This window comes from Camelus bactrianus, chromosome 17 (assembly GCF_048773025.1).
Source record: "Camelus bactrianus isolate YW-2024 breed Bactrian camel chromosome 17, ASM4877302v1, whole genome shotgun sequence".
Classification (NCBI taxonomy): Eukaryota; Metazoa; Chordata; class Mammalia; order Artiodactyla; family Camelidae; genus Camelus; species Camelus bactrianus.
Window position 1 is genome coordinate 34,679,928 of NC_133555.1, and position 27,427 is coordinate 34,707,354.

The 27,427-nt window shown below is 48.6% G+C and overlaps 3 protein-coding genes across 6 annotated transcripts; 1 reads left to right on the forward strand and 2 right to left on the reverse strand.

The window, feature by feature from the left end:
* On the reverse strand, positions 1-13,215 carry ATRIP (ATR interacting protein). Its single transcript, XM_010969236.3, has 13 exons — positions 12,804-13,215; positions 10,791-10,921; positions 9,935-10,105; positions 8,268-8,386; positions 6,745-6,902; positions 5,365-5,466; positions 4,916-5,045; positions 4,038-4,727; positions 1,803-1,939; positions 1,557-1,648; positions 1,002-1,082; positions 548-800; positions 1-137 (listed from the first exon to the last, which is right to left on the reverse strand). Exons 1-13 carry the CDS (start codon positions 13,048-13,050, stop codon positions 70-72), a joined length of 2,379 nt encoding a protein of 792 aa, XP_010967538.3. The 5' UTR covers positions 13,051-13,215; the 3' UTR covers positions 1-69.
* CCDC51 (coiled-coil domain containing 51) lies at positions 5,498-26,090 on the forward strand. 4 transcript variants are annotated; one of them, XM_045506012.2, is made up of 6 exons: positions 5,498-5,982; positions 6,140-6,234; positions 10,880-11,480; positions 23,089-23,408; positions 24,416-24,580; positions 25,081-26,090. In XM_045506012.2, the coding sequence occupies exons 4-6, from the start codon at positions 23,097-23,099 to the stop codon at positions 25,834-25,836; spliced, it is 1,233 nt and encodes a 410-aa protein (XP_045361968.1). In that variant the 5' UTR covers positions 5,498-5,982; positions 6,140-6,234; positions 10,880-11,480; positions 23,089-23,096; the 3' UTR covers positions 25,837-26,090. The 4 variants fall into 4 exon arrangements, with proteins under 4 accessions (XP_045361968.1, XP_010967535.1, XP_010967534.1 ...); XM_010969233.3 differs by having other exon boundaries at positions 5,498-6,234; XM_010969232.3 differs by lacking the exons at positions 5,498-5,982; positions 6,140-6,234; positions 10,880-11,480 and adding an exon at positions 18,092-18,221.
* On the reverse strand, positions 15,737-22,214 carry TMA7 (translation machinery associated 7 homolog). Its single transcript, XM_074344140.1, has 5 exons — positions 22,162-22,214; positions 17,979-18,241; positions 17,837-17,892; positions 17,665-17,752; positions 15,737-16,093 (listed from the first exon to the last, which is right to left on the reverse strand). The coding sequence occupies exons 1-5, from the start codon at positions 22,212-22,214 to the stop codon at positions 16,059-16,061; spliced, it is 495 nt and encodes a 164-aa protein (XP_074200241.1). The 3' UTR covers positions 15,737-16,058.
* Positions 26,091-27,427: the final 1,337 nt, after the last annotated feature.

Sequence of the window (27,427 nt, forward strand, 5' to 3'; positions counted from 1 at the left end):
GCTTTTAATCAGTGGATGAGGGAAGGAAAGAAGTGTTGGTGCCACCATGTGGCTCGATGGGGACAGGCCTCAGCCACAGTCCATCTCGTGGTCGTCCACATCGGTCTCCGCGGCACAGAGGTCATCGAGGGCTGCCTCTGAACCAGAAAAGACGAGGGTCCTGTGGTGAAAGCCTGAAGGCACAGGGACTGGGGGGGGGGGTCCCACCTCTCCTCCCTGCCAGGCCCACAGGAACTAACCAGTCCCTTCCACACCCAGGCCTTGTTCCCTCAGCTACTGCAAGCAAAGTGATACAAAGGCAATTCAAATAGGGATGTTTCTGGAAAAACCGTGGCTCTGCCAGGCTGACTCAACAGATACAAGCAAAAGGCAGGCTGACAGACTCAGAGAAGACCCAGAGCGGGAAGACAAGAATGGCCCCAGTGCTGGCAGAGGCTGTGTGGATGGAGTGCTGCTGATCTACGGCCAGGAAGTCTGACTTGCCCATGGATTTGGGGGCAAACCCCACACGTGGGCTGGAGCAGGAAGGGGCCCTGCCACCGCTCACCTTCACAGTCTGTCACGTCAGGAAGCCCTCGAATCAGTGTGCTGACCCCGGGCATCACCTGGTCATACTGATGCAGGACCTCCACGCAGTGCACAGTGAAGAGCTTGTCCTTCTGGGACAGGCTGTGCAGCAGCAGCACCGTGTCCCGCAGACACCGCACTGTCCGCTTCTGCTGGTCTGTTCTCGGGGGCCCCCCTGCCCTCCGCACCGTCAGCCACTGTCTGTGCAGCATCACTGTGAGTGCTCTGACCACCTGGGGGAGGGCGCAGACTGAGGTCAGGTCTCATGGTGCCTGCTCAGCTGGGCAGCACCTTTTCCAGCCACCCACACAAGGAAGGTTCTGTGTGGCGGCACCAGGGTCTAAGCCTGGTGAAGGAGCAGGGGTCCTTGCACAAGGCCCCCTCACTCACTGACAAAGCTGCCCGCTGTCGGCCCGCCTGCCCCCGGCACTCACCTCCACGTTGCACTGGCAGCTGGAGCCAGTGACTGGGGAGGAGGGGCTCTGCACACCAAGCTTAGCCAGGAGCCACACAGCCTAGAACAAGAACAGACCCTGTTCCATCCATGGCAGAACGAGACCCTGGGCAAAGCAAGGGCTTTCTCAGGTTTCTCTAAGGGCTCCAGTTGCCTCAGCAACTGCTTCTCTGCACAAGTGGGGTCCAAGAGGTGGTGTTGTGGGGTCTTTCCAGACAAGACACAGGACTAATACCTGTATCTCACCAAGACCCACCTGCTTCCAGGCTCACCTCTAGCCACCAGACCCCAAAGCCAGGTTAGAATCAGTTATGAGGCAACCCTGCCAAGTCCTAGGGTACCCTGGGGTTCGCCTGTACTGTATCTGTGTAGTTTGAAGCTCCCAAAGTGAGTTTACCTTGTTAGTGGCTAAACTCGTTACCAAAATGAATGAAAGCTCCCTTTGTCCCCAGAGGAAGGAGGAAAAGTAGCCCTTGGTTTGGGTGGGGTGGGGTGGGTGGTGAGGAGTCCACCAAAGGGGCTCTGGCATTCTTACCTCTTGTTCCAGCTGAAGCCACTGTGTCTCCGAGGCCGCTCTGTCGGGCCTTGACGTGATGTACATGTACAGCAGCAGGAGGAGGCAGCCTTCTGGAAAGGACGCCCCACCTCTCACTCAGGGTCCCCCTTCTCACCCAGAACCTGGGGTACAAGCTGAAGAAGCCCTCAGGGGGCCTGTCCCTGCCACCACCCTTCCCTCCAACCTGCAGCAGCAGTCCAGACGCACACCCCTGGCCTGCTTTACCCGGGTGGGAGCAGAGCTGAGGTGCGAGCTTCTCGTGGTCCACCAGGAGGGACAGGAGCTCAACAGTTAGCAGCACACTAGGCAGGGGTGTCTCTGGGCTGAGGCACTGTGGCAGTACCCGGAACACACACTGGAACCTGAAACACAGGGGTCCAGAGATGTGACACCTCCAAACCAATCCTGTAACTCATCCTCACTTTGCACTGGAGGTAACAGGAAATTCAAGAGGCCAGGACAAAGAGACTTGATTCGGACAGCATGGGTTCAAATGGCAGCTGACCACCACCTGCTTGCTGATACTCGTTTCCTGTGACCCAGTGGGCACTACTCATGCTGCATCGTGTCCTGCTTTAGAGCCCGGGTAGCACTGGTCCCTGGCTTTCACTCTGAGGTGAACACCAAGGAATTTGGACGAGAAGCACAGCGTGGGAGGTGGCATCAGACAGTGATCAAGGACGGTGGCTCAGGAGCCTAACTAGCTTGAAACCATCCAGCACACTCCCTCTGGGGTTTCAGACAAGTTTCCCTACCTCAGCACGGAGTTTATTCACTCCACAGACACTGAGTGCTCACAGTGTGCAGCCCGAGCCAGTGAACAGGAGGCATCTGTGTCTGGCCTGCAGTAAGCACCCATTGTTTTTTGATGACATTGTGGACAAGCTCAACAGGGATGGAATGATGATGTAATTACCAAAGGAACTGGTAAAAATGTGGTTCCTGGAATTCATTCATTCAAAAAATATGAAACGGGTGCAAGGATTTTTCAGTATCTGCAAATCAATCAATGCAATATACCACATAAACAAACTGAAGAATACAAACCATATGATCATCTCAGTAGATGCAGAAAAAGCTTTTGATGACGTTCACCGTCCATTTATGATAAAAACTCTCCAGAAAGTGGGCACTGAGGGACTATTCCTCAACATAATAAAGGCCATATATGAAAAACTGCACAGTTAATGTCATACTCAATGGTGAAAAGCTGAAAGCATTTCATCTAAGATCAGTCCATTCTTGCCACTTTTATTCAACATAGTTTTGGAAGCCCTAGCCACAGCAACCAGAGAAGAAAAAGAAATGAAGGGAATCCAAATTGGAAAGGAGTAAGTAAAACTGCCACTTTGCAGATGACATACTATAGAAAATCCTAAAGACACCATCAGAAAACTGCTAGAGCTCATCAGTGAATTTGGTAGTTTCAGGATAAAAAATTAATATATAGAAATCTGCTGCATTTCTATACACTAATAGTGGACTATCAGAAAGAGAAATTAAGAAAACAATTTGATTTACCACTGCATCAAAAAGAATAAAATACCTAGGACTAAACCTACCTATGAAGGTAAAAGACCTGTACTCCACAAACTTTAAGACACTGATGAGAGAAACTGAAGATGACACAAACAGATGGAAAGATATACTGTGTTCTTGGATCAGAAGAATCAGCATTGTTAAAATTACTGTACTATCCAAGGCCATGTACAGATTCAATGCAGTCCCTATCAAAATATGAGTGGCATTTTTTATAGATCTGGAACAAATAATTTTAAAATTTATATGGAAACCCAAAAGACCCCAAATAGCTGAAACAATCTTGAAGAAAAGAACACAGCTGGAGGAATCATGCTCCCTGACTTCAAACTATACTACAAAGCTACAGTAATCAAAATGGTATGGTACTGGCACAAAAAATGGACAGGATAGAAAGCCCAGAAATAAACCCACACACTTATGGTTAATTAATCTTCAACAAAGGAGGCAAGAATATACAATGGCAAAAAGACTCTCTTCAATAAATGGTGCTGGGAAAACTGGACAGCTACTTGTGAAAGAATGGAATTAGAACATTCTCCAATATCATATACAAAGTAAACTCAAAGTGCCTGATCCACACCCCAGGTTCAAAGGCCTCTTGGTTCAGCCTTTGTCTGTCATTGGGGCAGGGCACTCTTCCACAGTGGCTAACAGCCTTCTTTTATCACGTGTGTCTTTTGCTTACCTGCTGTCCAGAGGTAGTATTTAGCCAAATAAACCACTTTCTTAGTTCTTCTAACACTTGGACCCAATTCCCATCACTCCAGAACTCTGAGTTAAGCCTCAGAACCTAAACGAAGGCTTAGAGCTGAGCAGTATGGACAAGCCAAGATGGGAGAAAGAACAGGGGCTACAGGACAGACCTCAAAAGGTCAGGTAAGACCCACAAGAAATCATGACTCCCATGCTATGTTATACCTGGGCAGGAAATCGAAGGAAGCATTTTCAGCTAATTTCACCAAAACCTTAAGGCACTGGCTGAGGATACTGGCTTGAAGGTGACCTGTTGCTGCAGAAGATAAAGCCAAGAGCTGAAGAAGCATCTTCAATAGTGGATGCTGGCTTTGGTCATTGGCAAGCCCCCCTGGGGCTGAGGTCACATTCCCGTGACCATGTCCATGAACCAGACTCTGGTCTCCTTCCCTAACAGCAGAATCTGCACCGGCTCCTGACAGTAACTTGCAGACAACTGCTCCGCTGTGGCACACCAGGTGCTGAAGGATGTTCAGTGAAGCCACAGAGAAGCCTTCCAGGTTGCAAACTGAGTCCTCGGGGCTGGCCTCTACCCCAGAGCTCACGCAGGGGGGATGTGTTGGTGAGTCCCCAGGTGCTCCGCTTCTTTTGGCTATTGCCAAATCCTGCAGAGCCTGGCATTGTAAGCTGATAAAGAACTGTACCAGGGGGAGGAGATGCACTGCTCCAGGAAGCTGGCAGAGCGGGAAGGCCATTCTGCCTCCCTCTGCTGGGTCTTTGTCATAGGAGCCTTCATTTCTGGCCACCAGATTCAGTCCAGTCAGTGCCAGGTTCTGTGCTTCTCTCAGAGCCAAGAGGGGAAATGACCCATCGCGAGAACCTGTTGTCCTCAGGCCTGAAATCCCAATCAAGGTACTAGCAACAGACACAAAAGAAAACACAGTGTGAGAGGAGATAAGGTCAAAGGACCCAAATAGCATGCCTGCTAAATTCTCTACCTTCCCTGCCCAGAGCACAGACCTCCCAGGCTGGTCAGGGCCAGATAGGAACCTGCTTCCCGGAAACTCCTTCCTAAACAAGGTTTTTAGGAGTCTTACGCTTACCTGCCAAACCCTGGTAGCTGCAACAAGGTGCCGGCAGGGGCCTCAGGACAACTGCTGAGGAGGTGGCACAGACCTAGGGATGACCCTGGGATCAAAGGCTGCTTCAGGAGAAGGTTTATCAAAATGGAACCTGCAGAAGACAAGGAGACAGTGGAAGGTTCTGATGTGGGAGGCCTTTTCTATGATGCCAGCTGTCCTCTAAGCTAGCTCTAAGCCCGCTTGAGATGCCTGTGGGTGCTGAAGGCTCTGGCATACTTGCTCTGTGCCCCTTCCATTTTACAGTCTTTTGCTTAATCCACAGATTACTACTCCCCTGGGCCCCCTAAAGGACTGCCTAGGGCGTTGGACCTCAGAGTCTCGGACAGTTCCTTGGGCAATTCCACTGCGGCACTGCAGAGGACGATAGGACCCATGTAGGTCTCCTGCAGAAGGAGCAGGGATTCTGGTACCTTGAGTGTTTGACTTCTGCATCCAGCTGTCAACAAGACTTTTCTGGGACTCTTCCTGCTTTATGGGGTCACCTCCCAGACTATGGATCTTAGTCTCTGAAACTAGATAAAATGTGAATCAAAACTTGAAGACAAAAGCACCAGCATATCAGAAACTCTTAAATGTAACAAGTTTAAATCAGTGTTTCACTTCAACTTTGGATCAAAACAAGAGCCAACACAACCCAAGAACCTTCACATCTTTGCCATCATCATATAAAACAGAAACTTGCATAAGGAAAAGAAAAGAAAATTAAATTGTCTGTCCCACTTTAAAATCAGGCAATGACATAAAAGCAGTAACCCTAACATTTATATGGTTCTTGTTATGTGCTAGACACTGTTCTGAGAGCTTTACACATGCTAGCTCACTTGTTCCTCACAGCAACCCTACCAGGAGGTGTCATCATTAACTCTGTTTTACATCTGGGAAACCTGAGGCACAGAGGTTAAGGGACTCGCCCAAATTATACAAGCCAGTAAGCAGTGTGACTGGACTCACAGCCAGGCTGGTGGGCTCTGCTGCCTGGTCGTAACACTACCCTGTAACTGCTCCTGAAGTTGCTAGACGCCAAAAATGTGAGTAGCTGTGATTCTCAGGGGGTGGTGGTGATGGCCAGTGATTTGAGAGGGTTTTTGGTGGTAGGAGAGAGGCAATGTATCTGAACTGTAAGATAAACTGGCACAGCACAATCTTAGAGTGAAAACCTACTAACGCTAGATTGTCTCTCTCTAGAAAGTGGTAGCACTCCCTCAGTCTGGACTCGCTGTACAAACTCAAGGCTGGGCTGTGAAAGGAGCCCACATTCCTGCCTACTAGCCGTGTTTCTGGTATGTTAATGGATGCTGACCGTGGAGGTTTTAAAATATACCTGCAAATTCTTTGACATACTTCCATTCAAAGGGTGCAGCCTAGTTTCCTTCCTCTTAAACATGGCCCAGACTTAGTGACTCACTTTTAACAAACAGAATGTGTAGAAGTGATGCTATGTGACTTCTGAGGCTGGGCCATAAAAAGGACAGCGTCTACCTAGCTCTCTCTCTGGATGTGCTAGCGCTAGAGGAAGCCATCAACCAGGCTATGAGGCCAGCCAAGTAGCCCTGTGGGGAGGCCCACATGTGGAGAGGAATTCCACTGCCAGCCATATGAGGGAGCCACTTTGAATTAGACCCTCCACCCCTGACAAGCCTTCAGTGATTCCAGTCCTTGCAGAGACAAACCATCCCCACTGTGCTATCAGAACTGCTGACCCATGGAAATGAGAAAAACAACTCATTGTTTCAAGCCACAAGTTTGAGTAGTCTGATTCAGAGCAGTGGATGATGGATAGACTGACTTACCCTCTCTGGCCACCAGGGACTTGCATCCTGGCTCTGTCTGGCATGGATGGGGAAGGGACATGTTAGCACTAAAAGACTCCTTCGTAGGGAAAGGCGGTTTTCCAAATTGTGGAGAACAAGCTTCTGGCTTTACAACCACAGAAGGGCTTTTCCTAGGACTGGAAAAAGTTAACTATGAAAGCAAAGTAATGATTCTGCTAACACCATTTAAAATACTTGGTTATAAAACCTCTAACAAGACTTAAACTTTTCAGGTCTATGTGACATGACCAAAAAGTTTTATCTGTTATTACACATTTGTCATTCTTTGTCAGGAAGCAGTGCAAAATTTAAGGCATTTTGATCCAAATTGTTGAAAAATAATCTTTGATTTATTTCCACGTTTTTCTAATTACCCAAAAGCATTGGCTGTAATTCCATTACTGTTTCTAATTCCACCAAAACACCTTTTCAATTTGAAACAAACTTTTTTTTTAATTGAAGTATAATTGCTATACAATATTATGTAAGTTACAAGTGTGTAATGTAATGATTCACAATTTTTAAAGGTTATACTCCATTTATAGTTATTAAAACATGTTGGCTATATTCCCCAGATTGTACAATACATCCTTGTAGCTTATTTTATATCTGATAGTTTGTACCCCTGTTCCCCTATCCCTGTATTGTCCCTCCCTTCTCTCCTCTCCCCAGTGGTAACCATTAGTTTGGGACAACCTCTTTTTTAATAGTCAGGGACTGAATTCAAAGATTTTCAGTAGAAAGAGGATCTAGTAAAAGGTATGTTGTGTCTTGCAACTTGAAAACTGAGCCAGTTTCTCGGTGCCAGGGTCTTTATGTTAGAGAAGCAGTCTTAACCCTCTGATCCGATCAGACAATAAGGTTAGTGGTGTATGAAGAGGTGAGGATGGATTCTCTCTGCTCTCCTGTCTTACCTGGACTATGCAAGGCAGGAAGAGTTCAATTTCATACCCTGCCCATTGTAAGTAAAGGCAGAAGAACGTTCAATACCAGAAAAAGATGACCTGACCCACACTGTTCAAATTTCAAGGCTGATACTACTTCTCTGGCAGGCAGGGGACAAGACAGACCATTAACAAGCTGATCACATCTGCAGCAAAGGTGGGGGCTGTTGGACAAAGGTCCCAGGGAAGCAAATGAGAAAAAATATTCCAAGTAGTTGGGACTAAAAGACATTTACAATTGGGGCAAAATCACTTATTTGAAACAAATTACAAAAAAATGAAGACTGGTTCACCCCACAAGTTTGGAGATCATCTTCCCAGCCTTTTCTCATCCCAAGGAGTTGTGTTTATAAAGACCTACAAGGAGAAGGCACTGCTAGAGTATGCGGCCTTTATGCTGTGATGCCCCAAACATTCTAGCCTCTGAAGCCTTCAGCAGAGACGATCTATGTCCCAGAGGCAGAGTCTAAACAGCCTCATTCAGGACTAGCCTGACACTGTTAATCACTTTTTACTAAGCAATGCAAAATTGAACTCTCCCTCCAGCACCACCATTACCTGACATGGCAAATGGAGGGAGCAGCTAGTTTATTTGCTCGTTCACTGCTCTGAAGCTTTGTCCTTAATTCATTCATCTCTGCATCTTTAAACTGGAGTTCAGACTGTAGTGACTGGAGCTGGAAGGCAAAAGTAGCATACTTGTAGTGGCCCCATCACATATACAGAAACATCTCCGGGCTTCAAAATCTAGAGCTAGTAAAGGAAAAACAATGAGAAACGGTATCTAGAAGTTCACCATGACATAAATGTCCTGAAATATCAAGCTCTACCCTTCTTCTGGAAAGACAGCATGGTATTCTAGAAAGATATTTTGACCCGAACTATTGCAAGTTATTTTTTTGAGGGTTCGAACACCATTTACTCAGCCTCTCTGAACTTCAGCTTATCTGTAATAAATACCTGTCTTGATGGTTGGGGGAATTAAGTAAGAATGATGACAAGGTGCCATAACTCATAGTAATATGTTGACCTTTTAGTGAACGGAATGGTGCACAATCCAGGTCTTTCTGAAAGTCTGGGTTGAGTGTTTGGAAGAGTTTTACCAAAACCCTGTGCAGTGTGGGGAGACCTGCTGCTCTGGTCTGTGGGGCCCACAGCCAACAGTAACTACTGTGATTGCTCGAGCACATCTGTGCCAGGCACAGCACCAGACACCAGTGCAGGACCATTTAAGTGGTTAACAACAACCCTTCTGGTTACTTTCTGGAACAGATAAGGGAAATGAGTCAGAGATCGTAAGTCATTACCCTGAGGTCACCACTTGAATGTGATAAAGGCTAGATTCAAACTCTGGTTTGTTTAACTGTAAATCCTTTGTTCTTCATCATGTATGTGGAAAGGCAGCTAAACTTTGCTGAGTTTGCTGAATGAAGTAATGGCAGAATAAGGCCCTGTATCCTTGAGATTGAAGCCTCAGGAAGTGCTGAAGGAAAGTGGTCTATACTGGACATCTACAGTTTTTCTCCCCAGAACATTATCTCCTTCCCCTAAGAAACATCATTTCCCTACCTCTGAATGTGTGATTTGAATGGGAGCTGTTGTCTTTCTGGTTACAGTGACTAGTTCAGGCACAGGCCTCTGACTCAGGTTGGACCAATTAAAGCCTTCCCCAGAATTTTAAAACTTTAGCTGAGGAACCTCAAGTCTTCGGTCTGTTTTGGAGCTATGAACTGTGAGTCCTGGAGCTTCCAGAGAACACATCTTCTACCATAAGGATGAAGCCTGTCTACAGTACGGAGAATAAAGACGAGTCCTGGCAAATCTTGAGTCATTCAATACTCCAGCACACTGTCTTCCCCAGACTTAGTTATGGAAGCCAATATATTTCCTTTTGGCCCAAGCTAGGTCAACTGTGTTTCTGATCTGCCTCCCTACACTGCCCCCACCACCAAAGGCCCTAATTTACACCTGTTTCTGGGAAGTCTAAGCTAGTGATTTAGACTACCACAGCAAAGCAGAGTTTCACCTAAGTCCTTTTCCAAACCACGTGCACAGCCTGAAAGAAAAGTATATGCAATTAGTTGATTAGCAGGAAGTATTTAAGACAAACAACTGTTGAAATCTTCCTGGGAGATTTACAAGCAACCTTAGTCATTGCTTCTAAAGGAACTCAGTGAGCAGGCAAAGCTGATGTCCAGATAAGCAAAACAAGTGCTCTGGGTCACCTTTTTGGAGAATTCCTTTTCTTTGTCACTGAGTGCTTGAGTTTTCTCTTGCTCAAGAAGGAAATGTGATCTTCTCTGTTCCTCTAGGATGGATTCTGTCTGATGCAGGGAGTCCCGCAAAATTTTAATTTCTCCATTTTTAATGAGGACTTCATCTTCCATTGCCTTCATCTATAAATCCCAAATTGATCTTGTGAAAAGTTTATAAGGGAAAACTATATATGTACTTGTTTCAACATAGAGCTGGGGAGATGGAGAAAGCACATTTAAAATATGTCCTAGAGACCAATGAGTACTCAAAATATACCTGTACCAACCAGACATCACCATGATCTGCTAGGCCTATTCCTGGGACAGCTGATACTCAGCAATATAGCTTTAGGATACCACTTGTCCACACATGCATGCAGATCCTGTAGGCTCTAATAGGTATTTAAAAATCTGGGTTGCACACTTGACAAAAATAAATTCCACATTATGTTCTTGGTTTTTCTAGGGACTTATAAATGAAAGATGAAAGATGTCTGCTTTTTTGCAAAACTGTTAATGAAAATAGCAACCATTATGATGCGGTGTTTCTTATATAAGACATATGCTATAAGTTGAACAGAAAATTTGTATCTCTTTTTGGATTAGGTATACAGTGTTTCCTTTCTTGCCCTGGCTGTTAGGAATCTCAGGACAGTTTCTTTCAACCACAATTTTCTGGCTCCCTCCTCCCCCAACTTGCCCTCATTTCATGGGGATGAATCTGGAGTCTTATTTTAAAGCTTTTATATATTTTATTGTATAATGCTTTATAACACATGCATAAGTGAAGGCATTAACTACAAAAACCATAAGTTAAATCACTTACCTTTTCTTTAAGTTCTTTGTATTGTGCCTGAAGTACCTCTAATTCAAAATGATCTTTAACTGGAACACTTTCTCTGTTTTTCCCTGCAGGATTTTTTGACATCCCATCTAATCTGGCGACCTTATGAACATCTGTAAAAAACAGTTCCCATATACTGTTCAGGACCCAACATTTTCCCACTTTTGCCAGACAATGCTGAAAGGAATCACTCTTGAAAGCAAATTAGAGAAAGATCTAGTACGCAATATAGGCATTTTCCAACATAAGAACATGATTCAAACTCATAAATGATCTTTATGAAATAACAGATCCTGCCACCCTCTCCACATTCCCCACCCAATTTTAAGAGTCTCATCTAAAGGCGGAAAGGTGCTATGGGAATCTGACTGGTCAGAACTCAGTGATCTGTTATTCAACAATATTTACTAAGCACCTATAATATGCTAGGCACAGTTTAGCCTCTAAAGAAAGGTACAATGGTGAGCAAAATGCATACAGTCCTTACACTCATGGAGCTTACAGGGCTTCAAAAATAATCACATGAGTAAATGTAAAATTACAACTGTGAAAAGAGCTGCAGAGAAAAAGAAATACAGGAAAGCCTGTAATAAGGGACTTGAGTGATTAGAAGGCTTCCCTAGGGAAGTGATGACTGAACTGAGAGCTGAAGAACAAGCGGGAATTAACCAGGTAAGTGGGGATGGGGAATGGATGGAAAGAACACTCAAGGTATAAGAAATGGCAATGTGCAGTTTCTGTGTCATAAGGAAGCAGAGAGAATTCAAGGCCAGAAGGAGAGTCAGCATGGCTAGAACCCGGAGAGGGAAAGCCACAGACCATGCTGAGCCTTGCAGGCCATATTAAGGATTTTGACCTTTACACCAGGAGCAGTGGGAAGTCATTAAAGGACTTCTAGTAGGGGTGTTCACATGCATCTGTGTGTGACCTAGACAGATTTGAGTTTTGATAAGATTGCTCTGGCTGTGGTATGAAGTCTGACTTGTAGGGAGTCAAAACTGGAAATGAGAATACAATTTAGCAGACTATTGTCCAGGGAGGGGTAATAGTAACGTAGATCAGGGAGATGGCAGAGATGATGCAGAGGGGATGGATTCCAGAGATGGATTAAGAAGGTGAAGTTATAGGATTTGGAAAGGAATTAGATACATGGTCAAGGAAAGGGAGCTGTTGCCTTGTGGTACATAATGGAGAGTGGTCCTAGTCAGTCATGCAGAACATCTGGTCATCAATCAGGGTTTTCTTAATGTCTGCTTTGCCATGCAGCATGCTGGAGATGCTGGCAGATGACTGGATTTCCAGGAAATGATGGTGTGGAATTTAAGATCTGAGACATCCAGGTAGAGATTCAAGGTGCCCTCAAAACCTTTCTCTTTTTGGGAGCCCCACAAGACTTCACTCATTCCCTAAGGTAGAATGTAAGCTCCATGAAGGAAGGGGCTTTTGTCTTTTGTTCACTGCTAAACATGCTGCAGCTTCTAAGGTTTGGGCACCTAGTATAATTTATTGGTTGTATGAAAGAATAAGTCCTTTCATCTCTTCTGCCAGGCTCCTCTTATGCTCATGCGGTCCAAGGGAAAAGGTAGTCTTCACTAGACCTAAAGCCTCTCATACCTGCCCTAACAATGGGTCCCATGTGTAGGTAGTGATGGTTCTGAAGGCGGTTGTAGTCGTGTTCCAAGGATCGCTGCTTAGAACTAAGAATCCAGTGGCTCAGACTTAGAGAAACTAAGGTAAAATGTTAACCTAGCTTTCTATATTCCAAATCGGCTGTTTGACATTTCTGATACATTTCTCCCCCAAATCAAAGGGCCTTTTGGGACACAACCGCTGCTTAAATCAAGCTGTTCCCTGTACTTTTAAAAGGTGAAGGGGCAGTGTGGGTGCATGACACCGGGACAGCGGTCACCGTGGGGTTCCGAAGCCACGGTCACCAAGGGAGATCTGGCTAGTTCTGCACCACCCTCAGGGGAAAAGGCCCCGAGGCGCACTCACTGGACACGTCCCGAGCCGCGGCCGGGCATTGGCTCAAGGCCTGTGACGCAAGGGTGTCGAGCTCCTCCAGGTCGTCGGCGGTGAAATCCCCGTGCGCGCCGAAGGGGTCTTCGGGGTCCGGTGCGGCGACCGTGGGGAAGCCCCGGGCCCGCTTGCTTGGGCGATGCCCGGTGCTGGGCGCCGGGTCTAAGCAAGGTACTGGGGGCCCGCTCGGCCTCCTGCTGCCCAGCGCCGGCATTCCAGCCATGCCGGCCGCCAGCCACCCTCCGAAGGCTTGGAGTCCGGCCTGCGGCTGTGGGTACGGAAGGCTGGACCAACCGTCCGCGCGCCGCCGCTCGCCTCAGCCGCTAGGGCCACGCCCCCGAGTCAACCGGTCAATTAGCCGCCAGCCGGCAGGCGCGGAAGAATGACATCATCTGAGCGCGCCGCCGTGCTCAACTAAGCGCTTGCCAGCTCGGTTGCGCTCCGCCCCTCTGGGCAGCACTCCACCTATCCCTGAGTTGCTGGTAGCTGGGACTCAGCGGGTCAGACGGGGGCTTTGTGCGGAACAAGCCGAGTTACCTGGGGTGCGGGTCCAAGGCTCACCAGCCCCACTGCCAGGAGCTCTGCGCCGGCTCCTCGGCATCCAGTAGGATACACAGAGGCGCTGGAGGAGTTCCCCTTGCATTCATACGTGCACACGTGAATCGAGGCAGGCAGCATTCAGGGATTGGGTTTGCGTGAACTCGCTGTCCTCCTCCAGCCAGACCCACTTCTTTACATACCCCGAGGCACTCTTGGGGAGGAGTCTGGGAGACTGAGGTTAGACGAGAAGTATGAATAGAGATGTTGTGAGCACACATCTTTGAGAACAGTAAATATTTTGAATATGTACATTTGAGGTAGGTCTGGGGAAGAAAGGTCTGGGAAGGGGTGATTCTGAGAAGGGTGTGTCTGTGTTGAAGTGGGTGGCACTAGCCTAGCTGTTCAGGCTGTTAATATTTATTAATTCTTTCTCCTGAGAACTCTTGGTTGTTTTTGTCCCAAGCACTGGTCATAGAGAAATGAGACTCAGGAGGTCAAGGGTGGCCCCCTGGAAGTAGCATCTGGTCTCTCACACGTTGAGTGGGAGTTATCAAGAGTTAACAAGGAGGATGGCACACAAGACTACTCAGACGAGAATACAACACCAACATGGAGGCCACACAAGTGCCAGGTAGGAGTTATCTATGGCAAAAAGAGAAGGTAAGGCTATAGAGAGGAGCAGGGATTCAAGCTGGGCTTGAGGGTTTTATTGGGCAGTAGTGATGTGCAGAACAGTTAGCAGGAACACGGGGTTGGAGAGTAACTGGGGCAAGACTTTTTATCCTTGCATGCTCAGTGTCAAACTTAGCCTGTGACTGTCCTATGAATGTTTGTGAAAGCAGTTAATGAAAGGAAGACGGTTGTCAGGGCCTACAGGGTCTTGAATATCTGGCTTCAGTTTTTTCAGGTAACTAGTAGGTTCCCTCAGCCACCCAAATGTTGAATGCTTAAGTCTTAATTGCTGCAGATTTCTAGTCCTGTAAAGAGACAGGATTGTACTTCATTTGTCAGTATGGATAAGGTTCCACCAAATATGAGAGCAGTAGTTTAATCTTAGGGGCAGTGTGCTGGCACTGGCTCTCTGAAGGATTGTTCTCAGCAGCACAGGGATGGGTGCCAGCTGGCAAGGCCCCACAGGGAATGCCTGAAGTCCAAAGAAGATGCTGCTGGCTCTGCAACTTTCTGGGAAAGGACCAAAGCAGGATGTTTTTTTCTATTAATATAAACCACATTTTCACAATATCAAACTTTTCCCAGTTTTGACTTAGCAAAATCTCAGTCCTATAGCCCTTTTTGAAAACACACTCTCAGATAAAGCTTAGTATTATTAGCATTATTCCCGTAGTGTATCAAGGGCCTAGAAAATCCAGACTAGTGCCTCTACATTGTTTTGATACACATGCATCTAGCACACATGGTCTCTATCTTCCAGGAATTTACTCCTCCTGGAGTCAAGGACGGTAGATAGTCAACAAATGTCAAAAGAAAAAAATAAAGACACTGGGACTGCCACTATGGTCAGGAAAGAGCTCACTATTGAGACACTTCAGTACTCTAAAATAAGGGGGTCTCCGGTATCCAGAAGAGTGGCAGACCAAAAGTGTTAGTGAAAACAGGCAGGAGCTTGCCTGGAATGTAGGCCACTGTGGCTCAAGATGGACCAGGGGGCTGAATAGGAGAAACCAGAGGGTAGGAAATGGCATCTAGATCCCTTAGGGCCTCACTCATCATTGTAGGGACCCTGGTTTTGGCTAAGAAACCGCTGAAGAATTCTGAGCCAAGGCGAGGCAAAGTATGACCTTATGGTTTAGCAGGATCACTCTGGGTCCTGAGTAAAGACTAGACTTTATGGGAGCAAGAGTAGGGGCAGGAAGACAAATCTGGATGTGACTGCAGTAATTCAGGTGAGGGTTTTAGGGTTAGAATGAGGGATGGGGTGGTGGTATTAGAGTTAAGTATGAAGGGTCCAGATTTGTTGATGGGTTGAATGGGGTAGGAGACATGGGAACCTAAAGTAACTTTCTGAAGCCTAGTGGAAATGCAGACCTGGAGGCTTCAGAGTAAGCTTAGCTGTTAAAGAGACTTTCAGAAATCTCTCCTTCCTCCAGTTCTCTTCCCTTCATAACATACATCACGTGCATTTGTCCTGCTCCCCTCCAAAAACAGAGAAGTTCCTTGACAAGAGGAACTGTTCACTAGTACACGACCAGCCTGCACACAGCAGACTCCTCACATCAACAACTCCATTAAAACAAATGGCAACGTGGATGTCATTAACAGAAATATAGGTTTTCTTCCCAAAGTACAAATTCTTCCACTAACCCCATGTAATATATTCTGCCGGGTATACAACAACACAAAAAACGATGGCCATTTCAAACGAGTTGGTTTAATTCCAGGTGGTACAGAATTCAGGATGGAACAAAGACTTAAGAACACATTTTGACAGGATTCTGGGCTGGGTTTATGCTGATTTCACAGCCAAGGTAGAAATGATTGAGATGGACTAAAGAGATGAGGCACTGTATGATTTTTTTTTTTTTTACAAAAGTTTATTCTTAAATGTACAATAGGTTCCAAGACAACACTTCATTCTAGCTACAGGTGGCAACAGATGTTATGGCAGGGAATCCAGATGTTTAAACAGGAATGGAATTAAGGATCATCATTGCCTCAGGAACAAGGAACAGCTTACTTTTTGCCAGATTTCTTAATTCCACCTGTGGCTGCAAAAGGAAAAAAAGTCTTATCTAGGGAAAAATACAGTTCTATGGTAGAAGCCCCAGGGACCTGATATGGACCCTAGTAAGGCCCAGCTCTCTATACTAGGCATTCTTTTCTTTGGAAGGTGGGGAGAGTAATTGGGTTTATTTTTTGATGGCAGTACTGGGGATTGAACCCAGGACCTTGTGTATGCTACGTACACATCTACCACAGAGCTATACCCTCCCACTCTAGGCATTCTTTTTGACACAAAAAACATGCACAGAGCTTTACCACTACTGTCTATTTTGGGCAAAAGCAGACTAAGGATGAGGCATGGCACAAGTAATGGCTGTGCACTGGTCTAGATCTGTGTTGTGTATTTCACAGATTGGCTCATTTAATTCTCATCCCTGTATCAACCCATTTTACAGATGAGGAAGTCTTGGTGTTAGGTACTGTGACAAAACCAAGATTCCAACCTGGAAAGCCTGATTTCCAAGTCCATATTCTTAACTGTCACATTACACCACATTACCTTCTGTATTATAATCCTGGGCTCTGGTATACTCAATACCTTTATTTTACCCAGTTTACACAAGACTATTATTTGGCACACAGTAAGTAATTTAAAAATAGGTGAAGGATGAAGTATACCTAACATAGGAATGAAAATCCTAAAGGGCTGGAACAAATTGTAAAAAAAAGCAGATGATGCTCAATTAAGAAACAAGCACTATAGGATTTCACTATGGCTTGACCTTCTCCCCATACATAATCACAAATTAAGGAGAAGGTACAAGATACCTCACATCTTTCCAAAAAAATGACTCTTAATAGGTAGAATCTCAGCACCGCGTGGATAAACAATAATGAATCAAATCCACTAGGACAGGTCTTGGGAGCCCTGAATGACATCTCACCATCCCAGCCTTTAGTAAGAGTCCAGTGTGGCTCATAGTGATCCAATGTGGTACAGATAACCCTTGAGGAAATTAATCACCAGTTTGATGAATGTAAACAGCATCTAACCAGTACAGAAAGTATAGAGACTGTTAGGTGTAAAAAAATCTTTTCATAAGTAATCAATTCCTCTTACACAAAGGTAAAAAGAGGCAGAATGACGGGGGATTAGGTTAAAAAAGCATAAAGCGCAATAGCATGCCAAGAAGCCTAGACTTTATCCACGGGGCGCATCCCGCAGTGAAAAAGACTCGGGATGCAAAAATATTCGCCAGAGTAACAATATTAGTAGTAAGTCAAAATGTTACAATATAGAAGCAATGAAATACGAATTTGGAACAAGAAAGTGTTCAGAATATTTAAAATTTTAACGTAGGAATTTGAATCGGAGATACAGCAATTTCTGTGTTTCCATTTCTGCTACTTCCCTAAGAGAAGCCCATACTGGGTCAGGCTCCCTCCCCTACTCGCTGCTGCGAATCCAAGCCTGGCTAGGGTCGCCCACCGCAGCGGACCAGCAACAGAGACCTCGAAACTCACCAACGAGGCAGGACACGGACCTGTCCGGATTCGTGTCCAGACTGATGCTCAGACCTTTGTCCTGCTTGAGCTCTACCCTACTCTCACTTACCCAGGGGACCTTTCCCCGCAGCCTTCACTTTTAGCTCCTCGAGTTTCTTCTGCTCCTCTTTCTGCTTCTGCTTGAATGCCTTATCTTCCTAGAGAGAGAGACAGAGAGGGTTCACTCCAGGCGGGTTTCCCAGTCCCTCCGCGCCCGCCCACGCCTAAGCGCCCGTCCTCACCTCGTCCATCTCCTTGGCCTGCTTCTTGGGCTGCTTCAGGGGCTTCTTCTTGCCACCTGCGGGGTACACGGGCACGCTCAGCCTGGCCGCCCGCCAGGTCCCATCCCTCTTCGCCCCGTCCCACCCTATCGTCCCCACACACCTACCTTCGCGGCCGGACATGGCGCCTGCCGCCCCTTCCCCAGACCCTGCCACCGGAAGCGGAGCTCCCTGTCCCACCCCCTGCGCCTAGACCTCCATGCGGTCCTGCTGATTGGCTCCCGGTCAGGAAGTTGCTCTCTCGCTGCCGGAAGTGGGCTTCTGGAGGCGGGCGCTAAGGGGTCAGAGATCAACTGAGTGACGGGTGCTCCTCTGGGGTTTCGGGCTCCAGCGCAAAGCGCGCCAGGTACGAGGTGGGAGGTAGTCCTGATGGGGAAGGATCCAGAAGCCACGAAATGTTACACTATAGAAGCAAACCGCAGGCGCTAAACCTGGGACGGTGCACGGGGAAAGCAGTGCGGGTACAGGGAAGGCTTGCGCAAACGCCTTGAAGCCCGGCGCACTCCTGGAACCGAGGAGAGCAGTGTGGCCAGAGGGAGATGCAAGGGAAGTGGCAGCAGTGGATGGGAGCTTGATCACCTGATTGTAGAGCTTTGAAGAACGCAGGAAGGAGTTTAGGTTTTATAATATAACCTGAGGTGCGACTTTTTGCAAATTCTGTTTATTCATTCAGTACATTTTTGCTTACTACGTACTATATACGCGTGTAGTATTATAGGCACTGAGGATGCAGCAGTGAACAACACAGTAACCGCTCTGGCAGATCTGACTTATGGTGGCTGAGACAGACTATAAGTAAAATACATTTCGTGGGTCATGTGATATGTGCGTGGAGAAAAAAAAAAAAAAACAGAAAGTGGGTAAGGAGCCCTGGGGTGGGAGTGGCCAGGGATTGGGAGTGGCCGGGCCATGACATTTGAGCAGGACTTGGCAAAGAGGAGGAAGCAAGCAATGCAGATAGTGAATAGCTGGTGGAAGTAGCCTATTGTGTTCCAGAAACATCAAAAGGTCCTATGCATGGTAATTATGTAAGGTGAAAGATGTGTTTAGCTAACCTTATTGTGGTAAACATTTAGCAATATATACATGTATCAAATCATCACATTGTACACCTTAAACTTATACAATGATGTATGTCAATTTCATCTCACTAAAACTGTGGGGAAAGGGTCCATGTGACTGGAGCAGAGTGAGGAAAGGGAGGCCTGTGGGAGATGAGGTCAGAGAAGAAAAAGCCAGGAGGTGGCTGCCCTGTAGGCCATGGAAAGAATTTTGGCTTTTACCTTAAGAAAGATGGGGAACCATTGCAGGTTTGAGCAGAGAGAGACATTGACCTGTGTTTTGAAAGAACCATTGCCTGCTCTGTTGACAGCAGACTGTAGGGGTGAGAGTAGAAGCAGAAAGACCTATTAGGAAGCTCTTAGGATAATCCGGGCAAAAGATGTTAGTCGTTGGGACTAGGTGATAGTATGGCAGAGGCAAGAGGAAGAAGGCTTCTGGATATAGTTTTAGAGGTGGAGGTGGCGTTTGCTAATGGTTTAGATGTGAGGAGGGTACAGAAATCAGTCAGGGAGGATGTGAAATATTTGGCCTGATTGGGACTTGGGCTTTCCATCAACCAAGATGGAGAAGGCTGTGGAAAAGGCAGTTTTGGGAGGAGAAAATAAGATCTCCATTAGCCTTCAAAGCAGAGACGTGGATTGGGTAGTTCCATAAATGAGCCTGGAATCCAGAGGAGAGATGTGAGCTGTAGAGGTCAAAGTATAGATTTGTTTGTTTGTTTTTAGTAACAGCTTTATTGAGATGTGATTTACACACTATACAATTCACCTATTTAATGTGTACAATTCAGTGGTTTTAGTTATATTTACAGTGTTGTGCAACCATCACTATAATCAATTTTAGAACATTTTTATAGATGGTTTTTCAAGCCATGGGATTGGATGAGAGAGGAACCTGAGGACGGAGCCCTGGGGCACTGTGCGGAGAGGTTGTGGAAATGAGTGGGGACCGGAAGCCAAGAGTAGGAAGCGTTTCAAGGAGGAGGGGGCTATCATGAGGCAAAGGCTGCTGACAGTGCAAGTGAGATGAGGACAGACCTCATCCTGGATTTAACAGTGTGGAAATGTCCTGGACAGGAGCACTTCCAGTGGCCTGGTGGGAGTGAAGTCCAGATCAGAGAGGGTTTAAATGAGAATGAGAGGAGAGGAGGGTATAGCTCAGTGGTAGAGCACATGCTTAGCATGCACCAGGTCCTGGGTTCAATCCCGAGTACCTCCATTAAAATAAACAAACAAACCTAATTCCCCACCCCCCAAAAAAAATGAAAATGGGAGAAAAGGAACTGGAGACAGCTAGTGCAGACAGTCTGTCAAGGAGTTTGGTTGTAAAGAGGAGCAGAGAAGTGGGGCAGTTGCTGGAGGGGGTGTCAGATCAATCAGTGAGCAGTCTGGAAGGCGAGAGGACCTGGGACCTGGAGCACAGCTTGGTCTTCCCTAAAGCATGAATTATTCATCCTCAGGAACAGGAGAGAAGGTGGAAATGAGGCAGAAGCTGGCGGGTGGAAAAGTATGGTGGGAGTTCATGGAAGTTTTCCAATTTTAAAATATTTCCTTGGTGACAAATGAAGCAAGCCAGCAGCTGCAGGTTCTGAACTTGGCCCTCAAGGCCCTGCTCATTTTGGCCCCTATCTACCTGTCCAGCCTCTCCTCTACCCACTCTCCTCTCCTCTGATACTTTCCAGCTGCACTGGCCACCTTTGAGGTTTTATACAACCTCAGGCACTTTCCCACTTTTTCTCTCTGCCAGGGACATCTTCCCTTTGCTGGTTGAGGGGCTTGTGAGACATCTAATGGGGGAGGAGCTGAGAGACAGCACAGGGTAGGAGAGGCTGGGAGGAGGCTGGCAGGAGGGACTGGAATGGAGGAACATCTTGGGAGTCATTGGTGCGTCCCCTCATGAAGTGAAGTCACAGCTGTCCCCAAGCATATGTTCTGGTGAGAGACTCAGGCAACACTCAAAGAAAGCAATATATGTTTGATGGAGAAAAAGCAGGTCAGGTGGCTGAGGAGGGAGTGGTCAAGAAAGGCCTTACCGAGAGCTGATATTTGGACAGAGATGTAGAGGTCAGGGTGAGCTGACAGCAGGAAAAGTGGTCCAGGCGGAGGAGGTGGCCAGGCACAGACCTTGTGGCGGGATCGTGCTTAGCACAGTGATGTATGTACAAGGATGGAGAAAGGGAAGAGGGTGAGGGTTAAGAGGACTAGGGCTTGTTGGCCACTGGCAGGACTGGTGTTCATGTCTGGTGACATGGGCGCTGTCAGGGGGTTGTGAACTGAGGGCTGTGATCTGACTTGCAAGTCAGAGCCTGTGGTTGCCATGTGAAGACAGCTGTGAGGGGCAGAGGAGAAAGCCAAGACTGGGAAGGAGACTGTAACTGTCATCTCTGCCAGAGATGGATGACCTTCTTGGGGTCCAAGAGTGGGCTGCTGATGGAGGAGGAGCCAGGAAGGAAGGAGGGAGCTGAGGAGGGTAGTGATTTCAAAAAAGGGAGGGTGTTGAAAGCTGTAGAGATACTGGAGAAGAAATCCGAGAAGCACCTGCTGGATCAGGCAAGGTGGGAGTTCTGCAGGGCTCCAGGGGAGCAACCTTAGTGGTGGAGTGGGATCATGAGAGAAAGAGGGCCAAGGAAGTAGTGACAGCCAAGGAGCACACCTTTCTGCTGAGTGTTGCTGAGGAGGGCGGGTGTTGTGGTTGGCGGGGCTGCAAGGTCGCGTGATTTGCTTTGATGAGGGGTACACCTGCAGGGTTGTTGTGAGGTCACAGCTGTGCAGTGGGCCCTGGTATTGAGGACTAGGAGGCTTGCCCAACTGCTGGGGCATGGAGTGGCGTGTGCTCCCCTGGGCCTTAGGAATGGGGCCCACGGGTTCGGGTATAGCACCAGCTTGGAACCACTGTGACAGCGATTGTTTCTGTGGCTCTCAGCTCAGGCTTTTGCCCAGAGGCATGTCCTTACCCAACCAATTTGGGTCCCCAGTGAGCGTCCCCGAGCACGGCATGATGGGGAGGAGGCTGGGGTGCTTATCACCTTACATCAGGCCTCTTTCTTTGTCACTGGAGCTCCTCTCTGTCTTCCTGTCCCCAGCTCCCTCTGCGTTTCTTTCTCTGGCCTGGTCGTTTGGCCACCAGGTGTCGCTCCAAGAGCTGGAGTCAGTACTTGGGGGCAGGGGTGGTTTGGCCAGAGAGTATGGTGCTCTGGCCCAGGTTTGCCCAGGAGCGTGGGTCACTTGTCCCTCTCTCCGGGTTCCTCAGAATCGCTGCTGCTCTGGGGCTCAGGCATGGCCTGTGTTGTTCAGGAAACAGAGAAGTAGGCGTTTTCGGGCCCAAACATCAAAGCAGGGTTGAAAAGGGAAAGATTAAAGAAACCTAACCTGTTGAGCAGTGACTAAGGTCGGAGAGGAGGAAGAAAGCTCATGGAAAGTGAGAAATGTGAGACTGGGAGTTGGTCGCCTGGAATGTCTGGGCTTGGAGGGCAGAAGGAGAAGGGTTGGTGTGGACCTAAGAATAACTGTCCTCGCTGAAGAAATCTGGGTTTTGTTCTGTTTTGTCATCTCCCCTCAACTGAATTGTCTTCTCTAAGGAGAGCTGAGGATGGTGTTTTCTGCCTCCGGAACCTGAACGACCTGTCCTAAAACAGAAGTGAAACTGCTTCCTCAGTGCCGAGGCAGCCCTCAGGGAGTCTAGAAAGTTGGTTTTGATGGTCATTTACAGAAATCTTTCCCTGAAATCCCCACAGTTTCCCCGGGAGCCTTTAGAAATATTTGAGGGGCTCTGTCTGCATGGACACAACTCAAGTTCAAGAATTTTCTTTGACATTATTAGAAAACTGGACATTGGGATTCTCATCCAAATCACAACAGATTCCTGGGGATGTGGGAGGGTGGATGGAATGGGAGAGGCTGGTCCATATGGTGCTGTGGAGGGAGTGGAAGGCCTGGGTTCCTGTATGGGTCCTTCCCTGATGTGTTCCTTTGTCCGGGAGCACCCAGGTGAGGCCTGAGTGTGGTGGCTTCTGTCTCCGGGCCCAGTGGGTATCGCTCATTTGGACTTTTTAATGGAAACTATTTAGTTCAAAACTGTCCCTAGGGCTTGAGACCTGTCTTCAGCCCAGCCTTTCTTGGCTGTGAGCTGATCCGTCTGACATCCCCCCACAGATCTCCCAATGACCGGGTGCAGCCCTGTGATCGCCATGCAGCACCTTGTGGGTGTGTCCCCCGTATTGATGCGGAGAGGCCTCCTTGGAAGGGACCTCCCTATGACCAGGACTCTCTGCAGCCCAGGCCCCAGCCAGCCCAGAGAGAAAAGACCTGAGGAGGTGGCCCTCGGGCTGTACCACCGCCTCACAGCGCTGGGAGGAGCCCTGGGGCACAGCATTCAGCAACGAGCATCCTCCACAGCCAAGACTTGGTGGGATAGATATGAAGAGTTTGTTGGACTCAATGAAGTTCGAGAGGCCCAGGGAAACGTGACTGAGGTGAGGAGGGGATCTGTGGGGGGGCCCTGCCCTCTGTTGGAAAATGTGGCCTGGAGGAGGCTCCTGGCAAGCGAGTTACCAGCCACGGGTGCTGGGAGGCCACGTCCGGATTTGCCTTTCTTGAACTAACACTACAGTAGAGGGATTTGATGTGTTGTTCACAGGACAGCCTAGGTTTCATGCTACTGGAGTTAAGGTCTTTGTGTAACTGCCCCAGCCCCCCACGTGAAAACAAGTTGCTGTGTATGCTGTGTACCAGTGAGTCCCAGGCCATTAACATCCATTCTGTTAGGCCAGCAAACACTTTGACTGTTGGGGGTTGGTGGTGAGAGTTGCCCAGAGGATTGCTGCGTAATAGCGTCCTCAAAGCCCCGTGTGTGATTAAAACATCCTTTGTGAAGGTCAAGGCCCTGGGAAACATACTGGGAGGTGGAAAGAGCTGCCTCCTGTTGTCAAGTGCTTGTGGCACCATCTCTGTTCCCACTCCTGCCTAGTTGCAGATCAGTGTAGCAGGTTGAGGGGAACCCACGGTCCAGCTGTCTTTCTCCCTTAGAGGTCAGGACTTTGGCTGAGCTGGAGTTTCTAGTCTGTAGAATGGAGGCCGATGCAGTGCCTGTCGTGACATTTGGCGTTGGTGGGAGGTGTAGATAAGGCAACACACATGAAACTGACTGAGAACATAGGGAACCTGCTGTGGTGTGTGTCAGACTAGAGTTGGTTGGGTTTGGTGGACACAGATTATATGCATTGTTAGCTATTTTCAAGTTTCTCAGAGGCATGTTATGTCCACCTGAATGGGTAAATCTGTTGATTCTGATGGGCGTGGCCCAGGGCTGCACTTTGAGGACCACTAGGTGAGCCAGGATTATATGTCTGAGGGACTCTCTTTCCACCCTTTGCAGTGACACCCTACTGACCTCTTCTCAGCCCAGTGTAGTTGGGACCAGAGCTGAGCCTGTGTGGGTGTGGAGAGAAGGGGCACATGGCCTCTGTTGTTCTCTCTGCAGGCAGAAAAAGTGTTCATGGTGGCTCGAGGGCTTGTCCGAGAGGCTCGGGAGGACTTGGAAGGTCAGCAGGCCAAGCTGAAGGAGGTGCGGGACCGTTTGGATCGAATCTCCAGAGATGATAACCAGTACCTGGAACTGGCTACTCTGGAGCACAGGATGCTGCAGGTGGGCACCTTGGGCGGCAGCCCTCCCTCACCCAGATGAGGACCCTAGTCTGGCAGGTCATGGAGGGGGGAGGTGGAAGTCCTGACTGGCCTGGTGGTCAGAGACCTGGTGAGAGGTAAATCAGAAGCTCCTGTGGAGGGACTGTGCCCCAGGTTTCCAGAGCCTCTCCAGTCACTTCCTCCTGGAGTACTGGGATCAGTGGTCCAGGACAGTATAACCTGGACCCCAGATTACTGATGAGGGAGCACCATGGAGGGGGCTGGCCCAGAGAGTGCCAGGCACTTCCTTTCTGATAGTCACATTCTGTAGACACCCGTGCATACCCAGTCAGACCCAAGACTGCTTGGGGAGGAGGATGGTGCAACTCACCCCGATCACCTGGTCCTTTGCTCCCCCCACCTGACCAGGCTGACGCTGCCGTCACACCCACAGCGTGTTTGTGGAGTGTGTCTTCTGTGCCGGGCGTGAGGTTGCTGTATAACATAGCTTTGCTTCTGCAGGAGGAGAAGAAGCTTCGCGTGAGCTATCTGCGTGCCGAAGACTCTGAGCGAGAGAAGTTCTCCCTCTTCTCTGCGGCTGTGCGGGAAAGTCATGAGAAGGAGCGTGCTCGGGCCGAGAGGACCAAGAATTGGTCCCTTATCGGGTCAGTCCTGGGGGCCCTGATTGGCGTGGCTGGCTCCACCTACGTCAACCGTGTGCGGCTGCAGGAGCTGAAGTCCTTGCTTCTGGAGGCTCAGAAAGGGCCTGTGAGCCTCCAGGAGGCCATCCGAGAACAGGCATCCAGCTACTCCCTCCAGCAGAAGGACCTCCACGACCTTATGGTGGACCTGAGGGGCCTGGTGCGAGCTGGGCCTGGGCAGAGCTCTTTGTCCCAGGCAGGTACTTCCCCCACCCAAGACAGAGACGTAGATGTCCTTTCAGCTGCCTTGAAAGAGCAGCTTAGCCATTCCAAGCAGGTCCATTCATGTCTAGAGGTTTTACGAGAGCGGCTTGATGGCCTGGAAAAGACTTTGAGCCAAATGGCTGGGGTGGTTCAGCTTGCAAACGCTGCAGCACACCCAGGCCTGGAGGAGCCAGGAGACGGGGCTCTGCCCGGCTCCTTGCTTGAACGGGGGCGCATGATCTTGGCAATGTCGGACATGGAGCAGAGGCTAGAAGCCCAGGTCAACAGAAACACCATCTGTGGCACGCTGGTCACCTGTGTGACATTTGTGGCCATCCTGCCTATGCTTTACATGCTGTTCGGGGACAGCTAGCCCCTGGACCCTCCTCCAGAGGGTCTGAGGGAATAGGTAAAGGTGTGGATTTAGTTAGAGAATCCCGCAATGAAGTGAGCCTTTGCAGGTGCACTCAGCCTCAGCCTGAGTCTGAGCGCTGTCTGTGTGGCTCACTAGCAGACAAACTTTGCTTTTTAGGCAACAATCATTTGCATTAACTATCACAAATTTGTGCTAATGTCTAATGAAAATGTCTTCGAGTTTGTATTATTTAAAGTAACTTATCAGACTGAGTTTTGTCTGTTGAAAATTGAGATTTGGGACTCGACGGTTGGGCCTGGAAGTACGGCAGGTCACCCCATTTTCGTTCCTCTCTCACCACTTGATCTTGCCACTGGTCCAGGACCATTTGGATACACTTATCCCTGGAGGCCTGGATTTTCATTTTGGAGTTCCTGGCCTGTCTTCCACTTGCCCAGCCCTCCTGTGTCAGTTGGTCCATGGGATCCAGTGAGCAAGACCCAGCCTGCTGCCTACTCATGGTGACCATGGTTACTGCCCCTCTTCTGGGTCACTTTTTCTGCCGTGTTGGGGAGAACTTCCTGGCTCTAACACTGGAGGAATGAGCAGAGGAGAGTGCAAAGAGGGACTAGGGGAACGGTTGGTAAATATTGCTGGGGACATAATTACAGGGATTGGTGGCCAATCTGGGTCCCTGGTGCAGAGAGTGTTTTGGGTAGAACCACTTGGGTGTCCTCCCAAACACAGCCTAGCAACGGCCTCCACAGGCATGGCCAGAGCTCAGCCCACCAGCAGTTTGGCCAGTGAGGCACTGATGGGGAGGGGCCTCTAAGAGGCTGAAGGTGCCATTGGTGGGGTATGGAGGCAGACTGCCCTGAGAACCCTTGACCTCTCCTTTTTCAGTGGAGAACTGCAGCCTTTGACCTCCTGGGCTAAATGGCCATGGGTGGCTTTGTGTCCTTGAATAAACAGGAGCAGGAGGAGGCACTCAGTGCTTGCGTTGTGGGTCTGGAGAACCCACCCTCCTTTCTGGGTGCACACCAAACTTGTGTGCAGGGTCTGCAGGTAGGGGCTTCTTTGGGCTGGGCTGGTTTGCCTGTGCAGAGCCGACTCACAGCGGAGGCCTTTGGAGCCAGAAGTACTTGTGTGAGGTGCCTGTGCTTAAGTGGCCCCATGGATGCTATGAACCTCTAAGCCCCTGGTCCCTTGGTTATTTGGTCACTCAATCCATGGCATTGTTTCCTTATGTAATGATTGATTCCCCAGGAGGGCATGGGACCGTTTGACCTCTGCACTTGGGATATTCACCCTCCTAATGGGTTAGGAGGTGCCCTCTCTGTGTCTAGATGAGGGGTGTTATGGGGTTTGAGTCCTAGGTAGGTCCTAAAGGGCGGGAACCTTAGTGAATGGATCTGGGGAGGGGACAATGCCAGGCACATAGAAGGGCCCTCCCACAGGGTGCACTGGCAGGAGAGGCAAGGTGGGTGAGGGCCTTAGGGCACATCGGCTTGGCTGAAGTGGTGAGGGGTGTGGGGAGTTGGGGAGCATAAGGTTAGAGAATGCGGTGGAGGACCCAGTGTGCCAGGTAGGCGCCAGGGGTCTCTGATGT